Below are 24,673 nucleotides of genomic sequence, written 5' to 3' on the forward strand. Positions count from 1 at the left end.
GAAGAAGAGCCCATGCTTCGCTGAACAGAGAGCTCATCTGTTTCATCGCCACACACACACAAACGCACATATTTACTTTGAAGGATTGTGATAAGGATTAGACGTGATATGGTGATTTATGCTTGGGTCACTGGCTGGAGGTAAGGATGTAAAAAGAGGTGAGCAGAATACCCAAGCAGAGGCTAGATAGTGGGGCTGAGCTGTAGTCACAGGCACAAGGGTTAAGGTGATGGCAGAGCAGACTGACAAAGAAGTGTGAGTTGGGGACACTCAGTCACTAAGGCTGCTCACCAAAGTGTTTCAGTGCTCGGCCTTTGGGTATGTGGTCATGTGACTACTTCTAGCCAACAGGCAGAAGTGACACGTTTCACTTTCGGTCTGAGCTTTTAATTGTGGGGGTAAAACTGTCTAAAGGGCTCTTTTCCTTCTGCCAATGAATAGCAAACAGTATTCCAGAAAGAACTGGCCTCCATCAGTCTAGGTTCTGGTAACAAATAACAGAGTGGAGCCTCTAGTCACCCATGCAACAGCTTGTTTTTATCTAAGTCACTGGGATTTTGAAGTTGTATATTACTGCAGTATAACCTAGTTTATTCTGATACGGAAACTTTTTTTTTTTTTCAGTCAAGAGGAATAGATGGTCTGAACAAACCTAAAGGCATCCTTGTCCATTTTAGGTCATCAGTTCCAAGAACTAAGGGATTATGCTTTTAAGAACATAATTTGAGGCCATGCAGGAGGTGGCCAATCGATGTTCTCTCTCATTGATGTTTCTGTCTCTCCCTCTCCCTTCCTCTCTCTCTAAAATCAATAAAGAAAAAAAAATTTTTTTAAATACAATGAGTCAGGGACTATGACTCTTTTCACTATGACCTCCTAGAGTAAAAGTAAGCGGTCCAACAGGACACCCTAGTTCTGTTCACTTCAGCAAAGTAGGAAGCTCCGATGTTCCCAGCCAGCAGGTTGAGCTGCCTGAACTAGAGCTCAACAAACAGACTATAAACTCCTTAGATTCAAGAGCTATATTTTATGTATCTGTGAATAGCACAGTAATTAGTTAAGAGCCTGCTTTGGATTCAGCCAGATTCTAGCTTGAATATTGATTTCCACCACTTAATAACTGGGTTACTTTGGCCACGTAACCTCCCTAATCCTGTTTCATCGCCTGTAAAATGGGGTAATAACGCTGGACTCCACTGACTTGTGGAAATTAAACACGACACTTTTATGTAATGCTTCTGGTGCAGCTCAAAAGTCTTTGTTGAGAGCTTGAAAGAACATGGCTTCTATCCAACCAAGGGTGTGGGATCTCAGAAAAAACTGCGTGAGAGCCTCCATCAAATTTAAAGGAAAATCCCTTTGCCAGAGGTTGCAAATGCTATAGAGTTGGGATTAAATAGACTTGTCTACACCTCAAAGGAAGGGATTGGTTTTCATTTCCTCTGCATTGTTTGAATTTTTATATGGGTTAAAAATACATGAAATTGAAAATAAATACGATGTTTTGAAGGGGAAAAAAAAATGTTTGGCTGGCAGGGTTGCTGGCTTATCTGCTGAATCTTTTACCTTTTTCAGGGACAGCAAAAAAACGAACAGAACACACCAATAATTACCCTTATCAATATGGCTGCCCCATTCCCATATGGACCTGGGGGTGGAAACAAAGTAGAATAATCCCTTTTGGTTGCACCAAATCATTCTTCCAAGACTTTAAGCTAGCTTCCATGTATCCATCATCTTCTAGCTTCTACATATTCTAATCTCCCATGTCTTTTGCCCCCTTCCCCTCCCCCAGGCAATCGTGGGGAGGGGAGAAACTGAGGCTGGTGGGGGAAGCCAGCGGGGCCGGGCCGGAGCACCCCTCCCGTGAGCCGCCTCTAACCCTCAACCCCGGGGCACGGGCCGTGCGGGCGGCTCCCCGGAAGGCTGGGCCCGGAGCCCCGCGGGGACCAGGCCGGCCGGTGGAGGGGGCGGGCCCGAAGCCGCGGCCTCGCCTCCGTCTGTGCCGCGCCGCGCCCGCCGCTTCCCGGCCGCTCGCCCAGGGCGGCCTCGCGGGCCCGGAGCTCTGCCCGGCGGAGCGCCGCCACCATGCTGCAGAAGCGGGAGAAGGTGCTGCTTCTGAGGACCTTCCAGGGCCGGACGCTGCGCATCGTGCGGGAGCATTACCTGCGGCCCAGCGTGCCCTGCAACAGCCCGCTGTGCCCGCAGCCCGCCACCTGCCGCAACGGTCAGGGCCCCGGCGGGGGCGAGGGCGGCCGGAGCGAGGGGAGCCCGGGCCGGGCAGGAACTAGGGCAGCCGGGGAGGGAACCAGGGAAGCCGAGGCGGGAACGAGGGGAGCCCAGGCCGGGAGGGAGCCGGGGCGGCGAGGCGGGAGTCGTGCGTCCCGAGAGGCGGAAGGGCGCGGCCGCAGGCGCAGCGCGAGGCCGCGGAGGCGCCGAGTCCCAGGCCCCCGGACCTCCCACCGCCCCGCGGCTTCACCTCGGTCCCCGCTGCCTGTCGGGAGCGAGAGGCGGCGGCTGCAGAGCCGCAGAGACGGCCGTGATCCGCAGCTTCTGGGGTTGTCCGCGTAGGACTCCCCGACTGCTGCGCCCCATGAGCTGGAAGGTCCCAGGGACAGTTGCCTCTACAACCCAGAAGCCCGGTGATTTGGGCTTGGCGAGGGGCCTGGGCGCAGGAACCGGGCCCTTCCTGCCCCCAGGGTTGCAATGTGGTGACATGGGGAAGTCCTGAGCTGTTGGCCCCTCAGTGACAAGCGGGATGCGAACCCTAGGCTGAGCGCGGAGACCTGCTGCTGCTCGTTTTACATTTCTTTGCTCCCTACAAACTATCTGACCAGCCAGCACCGATGGCTCAGGCATTTGTCCTGTGGAGAGCCGTCTTCACTGTAGGGTTTGTGAATTATCTGCACCCTCGTTTTACAGGATGGTCATAAGGGAAGTTGGATTTGACTAGACTTCCAGCACTTAGTTTCAAATTGGCAAGGATGACCCACTGAACGCCATCCTTGGTTCTCTTCCCTTGGTGGGAGATGAGCATGCTGGGCCTTTTTGACGAATATTTGGAATCCTTAGCTTGGTTAAGGATTGAAGGTTATGATAAACATTTCAGTTACTGCTTAGCTAACCAGCTCCTTGACATGGTCTGGGTGGAAATCCTGCCACTGCCCTTGCTTGCACTGAGCATCTTTTCTGGCCGTTGGAGACTTTTGCGCATATTCACAAACTTGAGGCAGAACCCACTTTAAATTGCTGGACAGAAACAAGTGGCTAACATGTATATTTTTAGAGTGCCTCATCTGAATGTGAGGTTCTTAACAGTTAACACAAAAATATTCAGGTTGTACTGAAGATGTGCTTGTTTAAAAAAAATCAGTTCTCTCCTGTTCCACTGGCAACACTGTAAACCACACTGAGCTTTTTTATTTATCACAGCTTCAGAAAAATGAAGGTGCTGAGTTTACCTGAACTTTGGGCCTCTACCGATGTACATTTGTCTTGTCGTTTAAAAACTTAACGGCGTAGTTAAGGTTGGAAGTTATTTCGCACAAGAGGGCACCATGACATTGAAACAGTAATAAACCAGGTTTGCAAAGTGTTGTCTAATCTCTTACATTTTGAATTATGCTTCAGATGGGAAACTCTTGTCTGGTGATGTGACTCATTACATGATTCCAGATTGGAAAGTTGTTCAAGATTACCTGGAGATCCTTGAGTTTCCTGAATTGAAGGGAATTATTTTCATGCAAACAGCTTGTCAAGCTGTACAGCATCAAAGAGGTCGAAGGTATCTGTTTTGCATTATTTATTTATGGCTTGATCCCCACACCCCTTTAGAAAAGACCCTTTGTTGTAGGGGGAGGGGACGCATTTACTATTTTGTCAGCAAGTATTTTTTGAACTAATTTAGTATTCTCTTTGCTGGTAGGAATGCAGTAACATTATTTTATATTTCTACTTCAACATCTGTCTAAAAGATCTGACTGTAGATCAATAAGCTGCAGTGTCCCCAGTATGTGGGTATTTAAGATTCTTGGCTTTTGGTTTGCATTTTATAGAAGTTATTGCTTATTTCTTGTTGATAATACATATTATTTAATCTTCTTATTTATAGATATATTGTTTCAGATGCTTACTTTTTTATTCCCTTAGGAAAAAGTACTTTGTTTTTAAATTTTAGACTCCTTTATTGTGGATACAAATCGTATTTGTAGTGATTTATTCAATGAAATCAGAAATAACTTGTTTTATTTTTAGGTTACTACTATCACTACCAGCCATAGTAATTGTATTTGCTAAACAAAGGATTTTTTTATTGAAATCAGTCTAAAATGCTTGCCTTATACCTTTTAAACAAATGCTCTAAAAATTGGTTTTGTTTCATTTAACTTGGAAAAAGATTTATGATTTGAACTTGAAGACTCATGCTGTATGGAAACAGCATACAGTATTACAAATTATATATCCAAACTCTTCACACCCCAAGTCATTTAAAAAGCAGAGACTATGCATTTATTCTTTTTTAAATGTTGTAGTTTCTTCAGACCTTGGTAGTAAAAGATGAACTGTGTTTATTTGTATATGAAAATGATAAGTTGTCCTTATTATATGCTCAGTTCAAAAAATATGCATTAACTAGATTGTGTGCAGGTTTTTCAGATAGAATATTTTAAAATGAGCTTGAAGTTGATTTTGTTCAGACAGAAAGATATAGATGTTTATACACATTCAGTTTTAAATGGTGCTCCAGGTGTCGTATTTCAATTTCTGCTACTAAAATCAATTTGTTGTTATCATTCGGATTGCCAACACACTGCAGAGCCTTTTCAGCTTCTGTTTTCTAAAATATTTTTAATATTAAGGATTGTTTTAAAACCAATTGCTGGGACATTCAAAAACAAAGAATTGGGATTTAAATGTCTTTTCTTCGGAACATTTCAAAGGTGGTTAACTTGATGAAGAACTATTGGTTTTCCATTGCTTTACCATGTCTCTGAATATACTAAATGTGAAAACAAAAGATGAGAAGTTATGAAATAGGCCCAAATTGGTAACACCCTGGTTTTCCCATTTGTAAGCACTTTTTGAGCCCCTAGTTTCAGGCCTTCTGGAGTAGTACAAAGTCTTAGTCCCCTTCTCAACACATCTGTTGTCTTGTTGGGGTTAGGTGAAAAAAGGTAATTATGACACACCTTAGACACATGTGGGATCATTTAATGTGGACTATGCAAAGTGCAGAAGTAAATATGGGGTGTGGGGATTAGGCCACAAAGTCCTCTGAAGGAAATAGGTTTGAGACTGGTCTTAAATAAAAGAGGATAATGAACATGATTGATGTAGAGGAAAAAGAGGCAGGAAAGGAATCAGCAAGTTTGGCACTTGGTACTGTTTATCTGTTAATCAACCAGCTGGTGTATTCAGGTTGAAACAGCTAAATGACCAAAAGGATTTAAGCCCTAGAAAGTGTCATATATTGAAAGCAAACTTTAGAATTGATGATAGCTATTGACTATCTAAAATCCAGGAGTTTGCTTTATTAATTTGATGTTCACAAGTGTTAAGTGTAAGTCATTTGGCTTTTTATATTTAACCAAATGTGGCTTTGCAGCTCTGTGGTGTTTTGCTTCATTTAATGTTGGAAAACATTTTGTTTTGTGTTTTGGTTCTTCCTTGAAGATTTTTGAGATGCTAGTAAATAATTCATTCTGTTTGATATGTTTTTAGTAACATTATTGCTTAGGAAAGCTTGTTAGTTAAAAATACCTGCTCTGGTCTAGTGTCTGGTTTCAGAATGCCTTGCTTTCTCCTTTTGACCTCCTTTCTGAATTTCTTCTCTATACCTTCAGAATCTCAATAGGTTGTGCCTCAGTTCCTCAATATACTGTATAATATAAGATAGGAATCATAGAATATTATAGTTGGAGGGGAACTAAGAGGCCAATATGATCTAACTCCCTATTCAATACATCAATGTTACTTGACATGAGTAATGTCACTGTTTCTAAAAGAAAAAATATTTCATGGTGTTAATTTAAATTTTTTTGTTGTATTACTATTTAAATATATTTAAACATAAATCTAGGTGTAAGTCTCATGCTAAAGTACTTAATACAATACTAAAACCAAATTGGACCTTCAAATTCAATAAACAAAACTATAAAATCAGAAAACTACAAATGAACTTTAATTTAATGTGACAGATGACATTGTTTTACTGAAGTGAAATCACCAGAGTTGAGTTTAACAATATAAAGACATAGCTCTAATCTGCTTCTGTATTTAGTATGATTTTGTTTTTTTATTTCAATAATACCAACGGAGAAAATGGCCTGTTCTCATATGCATATTTTACAAAACAGTATAAAAAAGTTAAGGTTTTGATTGTGCAGGATAATCACATATTCTGCTATCTAACAATCCTCAAATGCTTATTTAATGAGAGGGTTTCCTGATAATTCTGTAAGGCTGTCTTGTTAACCGCATTCATTCATTTCTTTGGGTGTTTATTTATTTATTTACTTATTTTCTTTTTGGTATGTGCCCCTAGCGGGAGCTGAACCCAGGACTCTCTGGTCCATAGGCCGACGCTCCAACTGCTGAGCCAAACCGTCCAGGTCTATTTATTTATTTATTTTTTATTTTTTCTGTATTGATTTTAGAGAGAGAGGAAGGGAGAAGGAGAGAGAGAACATCAATTGGCCACCCCCTGCATGCCCCTCACTGGGGATCAGGCCCACAACCTGGGCATGTGCCCTGACTGGGAATCGAACCGGCGATCTCTTGGTGCATGGGTCAACCCTCAACCACTGAGCCACACCAGCCGGGCAGGTGTTTACTTTTTTATTCAACAAATATTTATTGAAAGACTATGTTCCAGAAACTGTACTAGCACCGAGGATGCAATAGCGGACATGGTCTTGAGGGGAAACAGGTGGTAACAGATAATCACATGAACAGATGGAGAACTGCAGCTGTGACAGATGTGCTGAAGGACAGGTACAGGGCTCCAGGAGAACGCAAACGAGCCAGGGAAACAGGAAAGGCTTCCTGAGGGTGATGCCTATGCTGAGTTTTGAGGGATGAGTAGGTATAAACCAGAGAAAAGTTTCCCAGGTGAGAAAACTGCAACACAAGGTCCTAGGGAAGGAAATGCTGCTCAAGGAACCTAAAGAATGCCTGGATTGGGTAGTAGGCCTCATGGGCCTCAGGGATGTCAGTGAAGGGTCTTAAGCAGGGTGAGATGACATATCAGATTGCTCTTTTGAAAAGATTACTGGGCCAGTGGAGAAGAGAAGACAGGAGGCTATTTCTTTGGTTCAGGTGAGAGATGTTGGTAGCTTAGACATGGAGAGAAATAGACATTTCTTCTTTTCTTAAATGTTTTTATTGATTTTTTAAAGAGAGGGTTGGGGAGAGAGAAAAACATAGATGTGAGAGAAACATCAATTGGTTGCCTCCTGCACGCCCCCTACTGGGGATCGAGTCCACAACCCAGGCATGTGCCCTGACCTGGAATCAGGACCTCTCAATCCAAGGGACAATGTTCAGTCCACTGAACCACACCCACTGAGCAAGAAATAAACATTTCAAAGAGCTATTTAGTAGGTAAAATCTATAGAACTTCCTAAGTATATGACCAAGAGAATTGAAAACATGTCCACACAAAAACTTGTACATGAATGCTCATAGCAGCTCTATTTATAATCGCCGAAAAATGGAAACAACCCAAATGTCCATCAACTGATGAATGGTTACACAAAATGTGATTTATTCATGCAAGGAAATATTATTCAACCATAAAAATGAATGAATTACTGATACATACTACAACATAGATGAACCTTGAAAATAGTATGCTAAGTGAAAGAAACCAACCATAAAGAAAAATCATATAGTGTATGATTCCATTTATATAAAATGCCCAGAATAGGTAAATCTGAGAGACAGAAAGTAGATTAGTTAGATTGTCAGGGGCTGGGGGTCAGGGGAAATGGAGAATGACTGCTTAATGGGGATGTTTCTTTTGGAGGTGATGAAATGTTCTGGAATTAGATAGTGGGCATGGTTGCATAACTCTGTGACTACTAAAAACCATTGCAACGTACATGCAGAAGGGTGAATTTTATGGTATGTGAATTATATCTCAATAAAGCTGTTACTTTTAAAAATCTATAGAACTTAGTATGGATTTAGATAAGTGAGGTGAGGGAGAAGGTGGTGTCAAGGATAACACTGAGGTATGTGGCTCATACAAGTGAATAGAAAGAGGTTGCACCAGGTGGTCAGAGGGAGGTGGAGATAAAGGTCCTGAGTTTGAAGTTTCTGAGTCTTCCAAGAAGGCAGGCACTGAACCCAAATGACACTGCAGTTAGAAGCAGTCATTCAGCTGGTCCAAAATATACTCTATTAGAAATATTTTAAGAGTATCACCTAATATAAATGAAAACATAAACTTAAAATTCTTGTAGAAAACTCAAGGACCACTGAAAATAAGTCTATGAGGTTCTGGGAAAACTGGTTGAAGAAATGCAACATTGAGTATAAAACTCACTTCCCCACTGGTTGTGGGACACCTACCTGTAATCCCCAGAGAGTATAGTCAGCAGGGGGAACGGATGTTGCCTCTTTAAGTCCACTATTGAATAAAAATAATAATAATTAAAAAAAAAAAACATTTTAAAGAACATAAGTTCAGCTTTCCTCCTAAGAAATTATTTGAAATGTTTTTATAATAGAGATTTGGCATCCAGGAAAACTAGGGGTTTTCCATAAGACTGGAATTTTTATTTATTTATTTATTTGTTTGTTTGTTTGTTTGTTTGTTTTTTATTCTCACTCGAGGACATTTTTTCGTTTTTGTTCAGATAGAGTGGGAAGGAGAGAGAGGAAGAGAGAGAGAGAGAAACATCGACATGAAAGGGACACATTGAGTGGTTGCCACCCGCACAACCCAACCAGGGCTGGGGACAAATTGCAACGAGGTACGTGCCCTTAGCGGGAACCGAACCTGACTCTCTCTGGACCATAGGCCGACGCTCTAACCGCTGAGCCAAACCGGCCAGGGCAAGACTGGAATTTTTAAAACTTAATATAATTTTATTGTATTTGACTATCTGAAACTATTATTCTCCTATCTTATTATACAAGCCAAACTTGTTTTGCAAGGCACTACAATGTTCTTTGCTGGCTCCATTCAGGATATTCAATTCCATCATATGCACCACCAACCCTGACTAGCAAAAAGTATGACTGTATTGTATGTGTGTACTATTAAATTATAACCATAAGCCCACATGCCTCCAAAAAAACCCAAACCTCAGAGTGATTCGCTGTTTATTTCCTGCTTTCCTCATTCATATTCTTGTGCCACTTGTTCATTTATTTTATCTGGCTGACAGGTAGCTGACAAATGGATGCACACACTAAAAACCTTAAGGAAAATATAGGGAGTGAAACTTAAAATTGAGAAAATTCTTTTCAAGTGATATTATGTTCTAGACATTAAGAAGAGTTGTCATTACTCTCATTTGGTGCTAAACCCCCTGGGTCTGGCCTGTAGAGCATCAGTATTTGGGGAGGGCAGGATTTAGAATACCTGAATCTGAAGTGCAGAAGTGGTAACAAAGGTAGTGATGTGCATGAAGCCTAGCAACAGAGTAACTAGGTTCTGAAAATGTCAGTTTCTTCTGAGAAATATCTTGTATTTGGATCACTGTTGTCACAAAGAACTGTGAGTTCATTGATTCATTTGGAAAATGTTTATTGAGCACTACTATGGGTTAAGCACTGAAGATACAAAGATGACCCATATTGTCTGCTGTCTTGAATATCTGTCCCCCCTCTCCTCCCTTGGGTCCTTTGTCTAGCTGACTTTCATTCATGTTTTAGGACTCAAGTGTTGCCACCTCCCAGATGCCTTCCCCATCCCTCTCATGTTCTTTTCACACTCCAAACTTTTCCTTTCATGGCACTTACCCACTAAAATAGGTGGTTCTGTTTTTTTGTTTTTTAGTTGTTTTTTTTCTTTCTTTCTGGTCCGTGGGCCAATGTTCTAACCGCTGAGCAAAACTGGCCAGGGCAGGGTTTTTTTCTTTACTGATTTTAGAGAGGGAGGGAAGGAGAGGTAAAGAGAGAGATAGAAACATCAATGAGAGAGAACATCGATTGGCCATCTCTTGCTTGCCCCACACTGGGGATCAGGCCCACAACCTGGGCATGTGTCCTGACCAGGAATCAAACCAGCAACCCCTTGGTCAGCGCTCAACCACTGAGCCACACTGGCTGGGCTGTTTTTTAATTTACCATTTTAAAGTGTACAGTTCAGTGATATTGAGTGCATTTACATCGTTATACAATCGATCTCCAGAACTTATTTCATCTTCCCAAATTGAAACTCTACTCCCTTTATTTTAAAAAAAAAAATTTTTTTCCTATTGATTTTAGAGAGAGAGGAAGTGAGAGGGAGAAAGAGAGAGAAACATCTATGAGAGAGAACATCAATTGACTGCCTCCTGCATGCCCTGCACTAGGGATCAGGCCCACAATCTGGGCATATGTCCTGACCGGGAATCGAACCGGCGACCTCTTGGTGCATGGGTTGATGCTCAACCACTGAGCCACACCGGCCAGACTCTACCCCACTTTAGACACTAACTTCCCTCTCTTTCCTTCCCCAGCCCCTGGCAACCACCATTCTTTCTGTCTCTATGTATTTGATTGCTCAAGGAAATTCATGCAAGTGGAATCATACAACCCCTTTGTGCCAGATTTATTCCACTCAACATCATGTCATTAGGCTTCATCCATGTTATAGCATATATCAGAACTTCCCCTTTTTTGCCCTGGCTGGTATAGCTTAGTAGTTACAACTTCGGCCTGTGTACCGGAGAGTTGCAGGTTCGATTCCCAGTCAATAGCATGTACCTGGGTTGCAGGTTCTATCCCCAGCCGTGGTCAGGGGATGTGCGGAGGCAACCAGTCGATTGTTGAGATGTGTGTCTCTCTCACATCAGTGTTTCTCTGTCTCTCTCCTTCCCTGCTCCCTTCCACTCTCTAAAAATCAATAGAAAAAATATCCTCTGGTGAAGACTAACAAAAAAAAAAAAAAACTTACTTTTTAAGGCTGAATGATATCCCATAGTACACATATACTACATCCTGGTTTTCCATCTATCTGTCAATGGCCACTTAGGTTGCTTCTACTTTATGGCTATTGTGAATAATGCTGCTCTGAACAGGAGTGTATTAATATCTTTGGGGACCCTGCTTTCAGTTCTTTGGGGTCTGTGTCCAGGAGTGGGATTGCTGGGTCTTATGGTCGTCTGGTTTTTATTTATTTATTTACTTTCACGTTTGAAGAATGGGTGGTTCTGTTGTGTTCTCCTGAGCAGGACTGCTACAGGCAAAGGGCAGCAGTGGGATGTCTGAGGGCATTCAGTGGAGCAAAAGCGTTATATCTAGAGGAAGTGCAGCAAAAATTTGCTGGATGAAGGATATTTAGTAAGGGAGATAATTTGTAAACAAATAATTGCACAAAGTTCAGGTTCTATTAGGGGTGTATAAAATGTGACGGTAATCTGGCTGGTGTGGCTCAGTGGCTGAGCATCGATCCATACACCAAGAGGTCGGCAGTTCGATTCCCGATCAGGACACATGCCCAGGTTGTGGGCCTGATTCCCAGTGGGGGGCGTGCAGGAGGCGGCCAGTCGATGTTCTCTCTCATCGATGTTTCTCTCTCTCTCTTTCTCTCCCTTCCTCTCTCTCTAAAACTCAATTAAAAAAAAAAAAAGTGATGGTAGATAAAGGGAGCAAAAACGGTGGAGGATAAGATCAGGAAAAATGGGCAATGAGTTTTTGGTATTTTCTCTAAAGTAATAAATTACAAATGTTTATGAAGCCTCTTCTAAAATATTTGTATTGTAACAAATAAGTGCTCATTTAAAAAACACTCATGCATGACAGAAATGTGTAAAGCAGAAAGTAAAAGTCTTTACCTTACCATTCTATAAGAATGATCACCATTAACAGGATGGTGTAGATTCTTCTATGCATAATCTAAGAGGCTTTATAAATGATTTTAAGTGCACCTTTGTTTTGTTTTGTTTTGTTTTTATATCCTCACCCGAGGACATTTTTCCGTATTTTGTTCAAATAGAGTGGGAGGGAGAGAGGGAGAGAGAAACATCGATGTGAAAGGGACACATTGAGTGGCTGCCACCTGCACGACCCAACCAGGGCCGAGGACAAACTGCAACCGAGGTACGTGCCCTTAGCGGGAACCAAATCCGGGTCTCTCTGGGCCGCAGGCCGACGCTAACTGCTGAGCCTAACCGGCCAGGGCTTAAGTGCACTTTGTGAACATGGGAAAATTACCGATGTAATATGTTCTAGATATTTTGGGGTGAAGCACCATTTTTTGCACAGTGAAATTCTGTTAAGGAAAGCTGCCATCAACAGAAATGAAAACGAATCCCTTGATTTATTAGGAAATTTTGTTAGTTGTATTATTTGATGATTCTTTCTTTTTATGGTGGCTCAATTTTAGAGTGACTAAGAAAATAAGATCAGTGTTTCTTATCTCCTAATGAAGGGTTGAGACCACACAGATAATGGTGGTTAGTATTTATTTGGAGAGTTCTGCCTTTGCTTTAATAAAAAGACTAATTTCTTTAAAATCCATGGTGGTTATCACTTTTCGGCATTTTGGCTAAGATCAAGTGTAGTATCTATTCTTATCAGTTTAATATCTAATATGTCCTCTATCCAAGGACAGTAGTTAAATGGATTTGGGGGATTGGGATATGGAATAGGAGCTTGCTCTGTCCACTACATACATTGACCTGCTATTGCAGTACTTCTAGGAACGGTGCACACACACAAAAAATCCATGGTGGTGCCCTGACCAGGTTTTCTCAGTGGTTAGAATGTTGGCCTGCAGACTGAAGGGTCATAGGTTCGATTTGAGTCAAGGGCATGTATCTGGGTTTCGGGTTTAATTCCCGGTCCTGGCTGGGGTCATACCTGAGGCAACCAGTCGACGCCTGTCTCACATCGATGTTTCTCTCTCCTTCCCTCCTTCCCTTTCACTCTATCTAAAAATCAATGGAAAGATATCCTTGGGTGAGGGTTCACAAACAAACAAACAAAAAATCCATGGTGGCAGGCTAATGATGGGAACGAAAGGGCACAGATTTTATTATATTAAATGTCTGTCATCTACCTTGGATAATTTATATGTTAATTAAATATCTGGTTTAATATCAATCTGTCTTTAAGAAAAACATTCACGCCCTGGCCGGTTTGGCTCAGCGGTTAGAGCGTCGGCCTGCGGTCCAGAGAGACCTGGGTTCGGTTCCCGCTAAGGGCACGTACCTCGGTTGCAGTTTGTCCCCGGCCCTGGTTGGGTCGTGTGGGTGGCGACCACTCGATGTGTCCCTTTCACATCGATGTTTCTCTCTCTCTCTCTCTCTCTCCCTCCCACTTTATCTGAACAAAATATCGAAAAATGTCCTCGGGTGAGGATAAAAAAAAAAGAAAAAACATTCACTTCCTATAAAAAATAACTGACTATTCTGTAGTTCATATTACCTAGACTATTGAAAAGCACCTTCTTAGAAACTGACCCATATGAGACTTCATATTTGATTTGTGACTTTGGCTAACATTGGAAGGATCTCCTGGTGGGAAGCCTTAAAACTCTCTGTTAGTTCTCTGACAGATGAACCTGGCCTCATTCATGTAAATGAGGTGGCTGCGTAAATACAGTTTACAGATAAATCCCCATATTAGTTATCCTACATGTTCTTTTCTAGGGCTGCCAGCAAAAAATAAAATGTACTAATGCCTAATGCCATTTAAAGAACAAAGTAGAGTACAAAAATCAAATGCTAGTCTCCTTGCCTCTGTGTCCTCTGTGAGCCTTTGAAGTGGGGGCTAAGTGGGGTAGTGTCGTATAATAAATGGCCAGAAGTCTCAGAAGGGGAAAAGGGTTGGATTGATCCACAAGCTAATTAATGAGGCCCTACCCAAGCACACTCTAGCAGACAAAACCGAGAAAGAGCAGCCCAATGATACTGCGCACACTAAGGCCAATATTAAATAAATGTTTCTCAGGTTTTAAATGATCAATCTTTTTCTCTAAAATACCTCATCTTTTTTGATCCTTAGCAAGAGCAGGCAGTAGATGAGTACCTGCTATGTTAGATTTATTTTTCTCCTCTGTGCTACAGACAGTATAATAAATTGCGAAACCTCCTGAAGGATGCGCGTCATGATTGCATTCTCTTTGCTAATGAATTCCAGCAGTACTGCTATCTCCCTCGGGAAAGAGGAGAATCCATGGAAAAGTGGCAGACCAGGTATGGCACTGAATTGTTGTGAGTTTTCACATGATCATCTTCTATAATTTCTTTTTCCTTTTTTGTTTTTAATGTTTTTATTGATTGTTTTAGAGAGTGAGAAAGGAAGAGAGAGATAGAAACATGGATGTGAGAAACATCAATCGCTGTCTCCTGCACGCCTCCTACTAGGGATGGAGCCTGCAACCCGGGCATGTGCCCTGACTGGGAATCGAACTGGGACCTCTCAGTCCATGGGAGGACACTCAGTCCACTGAGCCATACTGACTGGGTTGTAATTTCTTTATTATTGGCTATTTGGGCGTTGAACTAAGTGGTATGCTAAAATCAATTATTTCTGGAACCATGATTAATGTTAAAATGTTTAATGTGTCATTATTTTAGGTATGTTATTTGAACACATAATTGATGTATTTTAGAAATTGTAATTAGGGAGGTATAGGAGCCAGAGTAAGTTTGCCCCAGACCCTAAGGGTCATTCTGGTGATCCAAAAGTCATAACTTTAATGCTATGGGGGTGGAGGGAGTCTTACTTTAAGCTAAGATCTCAATTTTTCTGATATGGCTCTAATATCCCCACTAGTCTTATTAAACTGAAACTAGTAGGTTAATTCTAGCAGAGCTGTTTTATGAAGAGCTGTGTCATAGTTTTAGATCTACCTAAAAGCAGAACCTGAAGCAAGGACTCAGTGAACTGTTTACATCTGAGGTGCCTCCCATCCGCAGGACTGAGGAAGGAGGGAGAGTTGGACAGAGAGGGAGGGAAAGCAGTAAAGGATGCGTTACTGCTGTGGGAGACTGAGGCTCCGTCCTGCTGGGACCCTCTGAGAAGCCGAGTAGAGTGTGCCTAAGAAGTCGCCTCGAAGGGCAGAGGCTAGGACTTTTAGTTAGTGTCCCTTTAGCTGAGGGTCATTCCCCAAAGGTGTTAACTCCTCTCATTGGGCCCTTGAGGGGGGATGGAACTGCCCACCCAGCCACAGCTGCAGTCAGGTGGGCCCAAGGCACAGGTTCTCTTCGGTACAGAGCAAAAGAAACCTTAATCTTTAAAATGTCTTATCCAGCCCTGGCCGGTTTGGCTCAGCGGTTAGAGCATCGGCCTGCGGTCCTGAGACCCGGGTTCGGTTCCCGCTAAGGGCACGTACCTCGGTTGCAGTTTGTCCCCGGCTCTGGTCAGTCGTGCGGGTGGCAGCCACTCGATGTGTCCCTTTCACATCGATGTTTCTCTCTCTCTCTGTTCCTCTCTCTCCCTCCCACTCTACCTGAACAAAAAAAAATAAAAATAAAAAAAATAAAATGTCTTATCCATACAAAACATTTAAATCATTTTTTTCTTGTAGTTTTTAAAATCTGTATAGCCATGAAATATTTAGTTCTCTAAAACAAAATAAGCATTGAGACATAACGAATCCTTAATTATAGTCACCAGGTTCCCACCGGGCTCAGTACCAGAAAGGGAAAAGCAAATCTTTTTCTAGAATGGGTAATTTATGAGTGCTCAGAATGGTCGCACTTCCAACTCACAGCCTCGCGTGTGGTAGGTACTCAATATATGCTGGCTGAGTCTTTTTTAACGTTTAGAACTAAAGCAGCCTTATACAGCATCTAAATTTGCAGCGAGGGAAACAGATGCCCACAGAAATGGCTGTCCCGGTTGACACACGTCATTGTAAACATCCGTTCTTGAACACCTGTCTCTAGACCTCCACTCTGTTGTTCAATTCAGATTCTTTTCAGGAAGAGTTTCAGTCAGTTCTTGTGGATCCACATCAGGCCTTTTTGGATTATGATCTTCAGCTACTTGAAGCCTAGTTTTTCTCTCACACAAAGACTTGTTTCTTTATCATGTAAGCCTTACATAGCTTGTCATCCATGGGGCACTGTGTCACACAGCCCTCCAGTTTAAAAGTGATAACATCCCTGGCCAGGTAGCTCAGTTGGTTGGAGTGTTGTCCCAATGTGCCAAGGTTGTGGGTTCAATTCCTGGTCAAGGTACATATAAGAATCAACCAAGGAAGATATAAATAAGTGGAACAATAAAACTCTCTCTCTCTTTTTCTCTCCTTAAAATCAATTTTTAAAAATATATTAATAGATGGCAGAGTCTCATGGTTTTTAGGCTATATCAAGAAATGAGCCCAACTGGTGTGGCCCAGTGGTTGAGCATCAACCCATGCACCAGGAAGTTGCTGGTTCGATTCCTGGTCGGGGCACATACCCAGGTTGTGGGCCTGATCCCCAGTGGGGGGGTGCAGGAGGCAGCCAATCGATGTTCTCTCTCATCGATGTTTCTATCTCTCTCTCCCTTGCTCTTCTTCTCTCTCTAAAATCAATTTATTTATTTATTTATTTATTTATTTATTTATTTATTTATTTATTTTTATCTCACCTGAGGACATTTTTCAATTTTTTGTTCAGATAGAGTGGGAGGGAGAGAGAGGAAAAGAGAGAGAGAGAGAAACATCAATGTGAAAGGGACACATTGAGTAGCCACCTCCCGCATGACCCAACCAAGGCCGGGGACAAACTGCAACCGAGGTACACGCCCCTAGCAGGAACCGGACCCGGGTCTCTCTGGACTGCAGGCTGACACTCTAACGCTGAGCCAAACCGGCCAGGGCTAAAATCAATTTTTAAAAACAGAAAAAAAAAAGAAATGAAAGAGGTTATGGTGCTGGTTGGTAGGGAAGAAGAAATGTCAAGCACTTATTGATTCATCTTTGTTTCCCCCAGAGTACTCAACCTGGGGTGTATTTATAATGGATGTTCAGGAAGTATTTGTTGAATGAATGAATGAATGAATGAATGAATGGTTTGCTGTGTAAACCAAAGGATAGCAGATTTAAAGCCAGGTGTGAAGTTCTGAACAGTAGCTTGTGTTTGTCTGCCTTCGGTAGGCTCACATGCCCTTTGCTTTTCTAGGAACATATACAATGCAGCTGTTTGGTACTATCACCACTGCCAGGATAGGATGCCAATCATTATGGTGACAGATGATGAAGAGGGAATTCAGCAGTATGGAAGCGAAACAGAAGGAGTGTTTGTGATTTCTTTCAAGGTATTTCCAGCTGGTGTGTGTGTGTGTGTGTGTGTGTGTGTGTGTGTGTGTGTGTTCATTTCCTACATAGTTCTCTGAGGGTTCTAGGTCCCTTTGGAAGTACAGAAAAGGGAAAATAAAGAATGAAGGAAGATTTGAAGAAGTTCTGTCTCTTTGTTATTTCCCAGCTAATTAATCCTGACTTGAGCAAATATGGGCAAACTACCTGTGACTGTAAGCCTACAGCGTCCAAGACTTCAGCCCAACAAATCTCTGTTGACAGTAAACTCATGTTTGTAGTTATAGCAATAACAATATTATTAATGATGATGATGATAGGTTGAGTCTTATGAAACTGCCAGTATTCTGTTGTTTTTGACCTACAAAATTTGGCAATTTTACATGATTCCACCTAATAGCAATAGTTGACATAGATCTATACCATGCATTATTCTAAGTGTATTGTTTTATTTAATTCTTGCAACAACCTTATGAGTTTGGTGTTATCATCCCTATTTTATTGGTGTGTCGGAAGGAAGGAAACTAAAGCACAGAAAGACTAAGCAACTTGTCCACGGTCACACAGATAGAAAGTGATAGAACTGGGATTAGAACCCAGGCAGTCTGATTCCAGAGCTCTTAACTTTCATGCTCTACTGCCTCCCAAATTATTCTTCTGAATACACTCAAAACACAGTTTGAAAGGCCAGTCTTGTTTCTCTGCAGTTCTTCACTCTTCCCCACTGCGAATGCACATGGGGGTTGAGAGAATAAAGGAAGGGGTGAGACATGATATTGTTTAGGTGAAGGCTTGGATCCATTTCATGTACAGACCACAGATAGGAGCAGTGTTATCGGTGACAGTTTCTTGGGCTGTCTTAGCAACACAGTTCTCCTATTTCTTAGGTACCTTTTGGGAGAGTAGGATGAGTATTTAATCTCTCGATCAAGCACTGGTCTATTCTGTCTGCCCAGTTGGTCAATCAAGTTCCAAAGATTGATATCTTTTTTTGATTCAGAAGCTAGAATGAGGCCCTCCATTACCCCTGTCAGTTTACAGAAAGTCTAGTTGGATTTTGAATTGTAGATTCTATAAGCATTCCCAGGTGCATGTATTGCTACAGATTTGCCAATAGAATTCTCTTGGCCCCGCTATAAAAAGTGTTCTGGCGTGCCAGAGAATTCCAGGGCACTGGATATTAATGGCAGTGTCACTTGTTTTTTCTGTTGCAATACATCATGTCTTGTTCCTGCAGAGGACAGTTGACTAAAATTACATTTTTCTACTTTTTGTGAAAATTACTTTGCTTTGTAGTTTAGTGGTATAGTACAGTTTTATTTTGTATAGCATTTCCTAAGCAAACTGACCTAGGGCTTCATAGAGGTGAATAATAACAGGAATAAAAAGAGATACTGTGAGGTTCAGATGAGAAGGAAGCCCAGAATTTTCTGCGGGGACTTGAAGTTAGCTGGGGAAGAGTAAGGGCAATGAACCCTCCGGAAGAGGGGGTTTATAGCAGTAAAAGTTATTCTTGGTAACTTTTATGCCTTCTCTTTATAACTTCAAACCTTGGATAAAAGTATTAGACAATTTTCTGCCAAAAAAAAATTCCTTGATTTAGTATTATTTACATGAAGTCCTTAATTTATATAGTATTTGCTGAATTGGAGACCTTTGGGTGAATTTATTTTATTTTGTTTAAAGCCTGGTGCTTTTATATCACTTCTAATCATTTAATGTATTTGGTTGTAATTTAGAGTTCTTTTTTGCGATTTCAGGGTAAGACCCTTTTACCAGTACTTTTTTTTTGGTGTGTTAGCTTTAAATGTGCCTTTTCAGCCCTGGCCGGTTTGGCTCAGCGGTTAGAGCGTCGGCCTGCGGTCCTGAGAGACCCGGGTTCGGTTCCTGCTAAGGGCACGTACCTCGGTTGCAGTTTGTCCCCGGCCCTGGTCAGTCGTGCGGGTGACAGCCACTCGATGTGTCCCTTTCACATCGATGTTTTTCTCTCTCTCTCTCTCTGTTCCTCTCTCTCCCTCCCACTCTATCTGAACAAAAAATGGAAAAATGTCCTCGGGTGAGGATAAAAAAAAAAAAAAAAATGTGCCTTTTCAGCGAGCATGTGAGCTGTGGCGTATGCAACAGCCATCACTTAAGCATGTCTCCCTTTCAGTTAGTGCTATAAAAGACCACTGCAGATTTACTTCTCACTGAGTTACCCGTTTTGTCTCATGCTAGTCACATTCTTGTTTTAAGTGTCTTTTAATTTTTTATTTTTTTTTACCTTACCCGAGGACATTTTTTTGTTCAGATAGAGCAGGAGGAAGAGAGAGAGAGAGAGAGAGAGAGAGAGAGAGAGAAACGTCGACGTGAAAGGGACACATCAGTGGCTGCCACCCACACGACCCAACCAGGGCCGGGGACAAACTGCAACCGAGGTACATGCCCTTAGCGGGAACCGAACCCGGGTCTCTCTGGACCGCGGGCCGACGCTCTAACCACTGAGCAAACCGGCCAGGGAGTCTTTTAATTTTTAACAGTTCACTTTACAGTGCTGTTTATTGAAATTATTTGTTAATAATAATTTAAATAAAAATGCATAAATTTAAACACACACGTGCACATGCACGCCTACACAGACAACTTTGACCAAGGTTCCCGTAATTTCCAGTGGCTTTTCTGACCCCCTCACACAATTTTCTTTTTCTTTTTTTTTAATCCTCACCCGAGGACATTTTTCCATTTATCTTCAGATAGAGCGGGAGGAAGGAAGAGAGAGAGAGAAACATCGACGTGAAAGGATCACATTGAGTGGTTGCCACTCACACGACCCTAACTGGGGCCGGAGACAAACTGCAACCAAGGTACATGCCCTTAGCGGGAGCCAAACACAGGACTCTCTGGTCCACGGGCTGATGCTCTAACTGCTGAGCAAACCGGCCAGGACCAGGATTTTTTTATAATACCGCTATAATGAAGAAGTATTCTCTTCTGACCATTTTTCTCTTGTGCCTCTATTGAGTGCAGAATTACCTGGACAATTTCTGGCCTGATTTAAAAGCTGCCCATGAGCTTTGTGATTCTATCCTTCAGTCTCAACGGGAAAGAGAGAATGAGAGTCAGGAGAGCCACAGGAAGGAGTACCCAGAACATCTTCCCCTGGAAGTGTTAGAAGCTGGCATTAAGTCTGGACGCTATATCCAGGTGAGGTGCTAATGAAGAATGGGCATCAGGACCAGCCAGTATGTGTTCTTCTCTTCTTTGCTTGCCTCCTGTCACAGGTGTCTAATTTCAAAGGCTCTAAACAGGAAGGGTATAAGTAAACCAGGGCTGGCAATGTTTAAGGTGCTTTGAGAGTCATTCTTCCTGTAGACATGGCTGTCTGGTTGGAGCTGCTCTATAATGTTCCTAATTGGACTACATATTGTTTTGTTTTTTTTATTCCTCATTCGAGGATATTTTTCTATTTATCATTAGATAGAGTGGGAGGGAGGGGGGGAGAGAGAGAGAGAGAGAGAGAGAGAGAGAGAGAGAGAAACATCAATGTCACAGAGCCACATTGACTGGTTGCCTCCCGCATGACCCAACCAGGACGAACCGCAACTGAGGTATGTGCCCTTGACCAGAATCAAACCCGTAACTCATTGGTCTGCAGGCTGACCCTCTAACTGCTGAGCCAAACCGGTCAGGGCTGGGCTACATATTGAACATCACACAAGTAGCCTTGTAAATGCCTCCTGTCACTGGGAAAGAGCATGGTGTTTGGGTGTGTGTGTGTTTTTTTTGTTTTGTTTTTTGTTAATCCTCACCCGAGGATATTTTTCCATTGATTTTTAGAGACAGTGGAAGACAGATTCTAGGGGAGAGAGAGGGAGAGAGAAAGAAACACCAATGTGAGAGAGACACATGAATTGGTTGCCTCCCACACAAGCCCCACCTGGGGCAGGGATGGAACCTGAAACCCAGGTACATGACCTGGAATCAAACTCGAAACCCTTTGGTGTGCAGGCCAATGCTCTAACCAGCCAGGACAAGAATGTATTTTTGAATCAAGGTCTGGAGGTTTGGAAAAATTATAAAATTGGTAAAATTTGCTGCTTTACTACTTTGCCATTTTCCAACTCCTTTCTTTTCTTTTATTTTCTTTTTTATAGTGGGGGGGGGGTGGAAGAGGAAGAGAGACAGAGAGAACAGTGATGAGAGAGAAACATCAATCAGCTGCCTCCTACACACTCCCTACTGGAGATTGAGCCCAAAACCTGTGCATGTACCCTGATCTGGAATTGAACCAGCGACCTCTCGGTGCACTGGACAATGCTCAAGCAACTGAGCCACACCGGCCAGGGCTTCCCTCCCCTTTCAAGGGTCCCTTTATGATTCCCCAGGACCCCGAACAGCCATGCTGTCAGGGTCTTGAGAAGAAATTAGATACAATTATTTAGATTTTAAGTTTTACATGTACTCTGTGTGTGTGTGTATCTGTGCAGTTTTAGCACATGCGTTAGATTTGTATATCCACCTCCACAATCGAGGTATAGAACTATTCTGTCTTGGATTTTTTTTTTTTTCTTTTCTTAAATCCTCACCCAAGAATAATTTTTTCCATTTTATCTTCAGATAGAGTGGAAGAGAGAGAGAGAAAAAAAACATCAGTGTGAGAGGGACACATTGATTGGTTGCCTCCCACACGACCTGACCAGGGCCAGGGACCAATCTGCAACCGAAGTACGTGCCCTTGACTGGAATCGAACCCACAACTCTGGTCCGTAGGCCAATGCTCTATCACTGAGCCAAACTGGCCAGGGCTTGGATTTTACATTTTTTAACAAGCCACCCAGATGATTTTTATATAGACAGAAGTTTGAAAATACCATCCTGAAATCCCTCCCAAAAGTGTGGGTATGTTATTTTATTATTTTTTAAATATGTTTTTGTTGGTTTATTTTAGAGAGAGAAAGGTAGAAACATTGATGTGAGGGAGAAACATCAATTGGCTGCCTCCTGCCTACCCCCTACTCAGGATCAATCCCAAAACCTAGACATGTGCCCTGACTAAGAATTGAACCAGGACCTCTCAGTCCATGGGACGATGCTCAATCCACTGAGCCACATTGGCTTGGCAAAAGTGTGGGTATTTTATGTATTTATTTATTTATTTTTTACCCTCACCTGAGGACATTTTTCCTTTTTTTTTTTGTTCAGATAGAGTGGAAGGGAAAGAGAGGGAGAGAGAGAGAGGGAGGGAGGGAGGGAGAGAGAGAGAGAGAGAGAGAGAGAGAGAGAGAGAGACAAACATCAACATTGAAAGGGACACATCAAGTGGCTGCCACCCGCACAACCCATCCAGGGCCGGGGACAAACTGCAACCGAGGTACATGCCCTTAGCAGGAACAGAACCCGGGTCTCTTGGGACCTCAGGCCAACGCTCTAACCGCTGAGCCAAACCGGCCAGGGAAAAGTGTGGGTATTTTAAATGAATATACTTAGAGGGACTAATGCTTCCAACTCAGGAGTAAAGTTCAGAATGTTCCTGGGATGGTACTCTGAGAAGGTTTTTTTTTTTATCCTCACCCGAGGACCTTTTTCCATTTCTTGTTCAGGAGGGGGAGAGAGAGAGAGAGAGAGAGAGAGAGAGAGAGAGAAACATCTATTTGAATGGGATACATTGAGTGGTTGCCACCCACAGGACCAACCAGGGCTGAGGACAAACTGCAAATGAGGTACATGCCCCTAGCGGGAACTGAACCCGGGTCTCTCTGGACCGCAGGCCAACACTCTAAACGCTGAGCCAAACCAACCAGGGCAGAAGGTTTTTTTTAAAGACTGCTCATTACTTAGGTAAGATAGATCCTGGCACTTTCAACACTTGGTATTGCTAAGAGTAGTTCAAAATGATGGTATATTCTCTGGAGAAAAGAAACCTTGGTGATGAATATTATTTCCAAACAAAGGGATCATAGACCTTATAAGAATATTTTATAGGATCTTTTCATAGTTTTAAAAAAAACTGTACCTTTGGAGGTTAAGCAGGCAGGAAAGAAATGTTCACACCAGTTTTTATCATTATTTCAGGGAATTCTGAACGTCAACAAACACAGAGCACAAATAGAAGCTTTTGTGCGACTTCAGGGAGCCAGCAGTAAAGATTCAGGTTCAGTATAAACCTTATATACGTCTCCATACTGCCTTTTCGTCCTAATATCATGCAATGAGGTGTCCCCACAAACACTGGGCATGTTGGATCACGAGGGTTTTTTTCTGGCTTTTTGTCGATAATTTCTAATTTCATTGTCATAAACTTTAAAAGTCATAATAGCTAATATTTTATTGAGTGGTTATTATATATCAGGTGCTTTTCTAAGCACTTAACATAGGTATTATGTTTTCTACCTTTTATTTATTTATTTATTTTTTAATCCTCACCCAAGGACATTTTTGCATTTATCTTCAGATAGAGCAGGGGTCGGGGGGACATCGATGTGAGAGAGACACGTCGAGTGGTTGCCACCCACACGACCCCAACCTGGGCCAGGGACAAACAACCATGCCCTTAGCGGGAACTGAACCCTGGACTCTCTGGTCCACGGGCCAACACTCTAACCTCTGAGCCAAACCGGCCAGGGCATATTTTCTACATGAGGATACTCAAGGCTACACAGGAGGTAACTAAAATCCAAAGAAGCACAGTAACTGGCCCAAGATCAACACCTGCTGAGTGGGGGCTGAGACTGCCACCAGGGCAGTCTGACCATGATTTTATGACATTGCCCGGAACTGCCTCAGTGTGCTATACTGCCTCATTGGAATCACTGAAAAAGTAAAAAGAGCCCTGGCCGGTTTGGCTCAGCAGTTAGAGGGTTGGCCTGCGGTCCAGAGAGACCCGGGTTCGGTTCCCACTAAGGGCATGTACCTCGGTTGCAGTTTGTCTCTGGCCCTGGTTGGTCGTGCGGGTGGCAGCCACTCGATGTGTCCCTCACATCCATGTTTCTCTCTCTCTCTCTCTCTCTCTCTCTCTCTCTCTCTCTCTCTCTCCCTCTCTCTCCCTCCCGCTCTATCTGAACAAAAAATGGAAAAAATGTCCTTGGGTGAGGATTTTAAAAAAAAAAAAAAGTGAAAAGAGGGAAAAATGTGTAAATGAGTGTATAATGAAGTATACCAGTCAGGGAAGCATGGCTGGGTTGAAGGAGATTGAGAAGCAATGGCTTTCTCAGGGCTTTTGTTCATCAGAATCATCCCCGTCAGTTCTGCAGTACCCATAGGTCATCAGCCTGCTGGCCACGCCCTAGC

At 42.6% G+C, this 24,673-nt stretch overlaps 1 protein-coding gene and 1 non-coding gene across 6 annotated transcripts in view; both read left to right on the forward strand.

The window, feature by feature from the left end:
• Positions 1-2,053: 2,053 nt before the first annotated feature.
• DIS3L (DIS3 like exosome 3'-5' exoribonuclease) overlaps positions 2,054-24,673 on the forward strand; it is a 39,685-nt gene continuing 17,065 nt past the window's right edge. For 2 of the 5 annotated variants that reach the window (XM_036265020.1, XM_036265054.1), the window contains exons 1-6: positions 2,054-2,227; positions 3,631-3,784; positions 14,226-14,354; positions 17,274-17,409; positions 20,414-20,590; positions 23,459-23,537. In XM_036265020.1, the coding sequence (XP_036120913.1) occupies positions 2,089-2,227; positions 3,631-3,784; positions 14,226-14,354; positions 17,274-17,409; positions 20,414-20,590; positions 23,459-23,537 (814 nt within the window). In that variant the 5' untranslated portion in view covers positions 2,054-2,088. The remainder of the gene's footprint in view (positions 2,228-3,630; positions 3,785-14,225; positions 14,355-17,273; positions 17,410-20,413; positions 20,591-23,458; positions 23,538-24,673) is intronic. The other 3 variants (XM_036265029.1, XM_036265044.1, XM_036265034.1) reach the window with 3 other exon arrangements.
• LOC118620901 lies at positions 12,684-12,873 on the forward strand. Its single transcript, XR_004957582.1, has one exon. It is a non-coding gene; the product is annotated as a U2 spliceosomal RNA (small nuclear RNA).

This window comes from Molossus molossus, unplaced genomic scaffold, assembly GCF_014108415.1.
Source record: "Molossus molossus isolate mMolMol1 unplaced genomic scaffold, mMolMol1.p scaffold_m16_p_1, whole genome shotgun sequence".
NCBI classification, from domain to species: domain Eukaryota; kingdom Metazoa; phylum Chordata; class Mammalia; order Chiroptera; family Molossidae; genus Molossus; species Molossus molossus.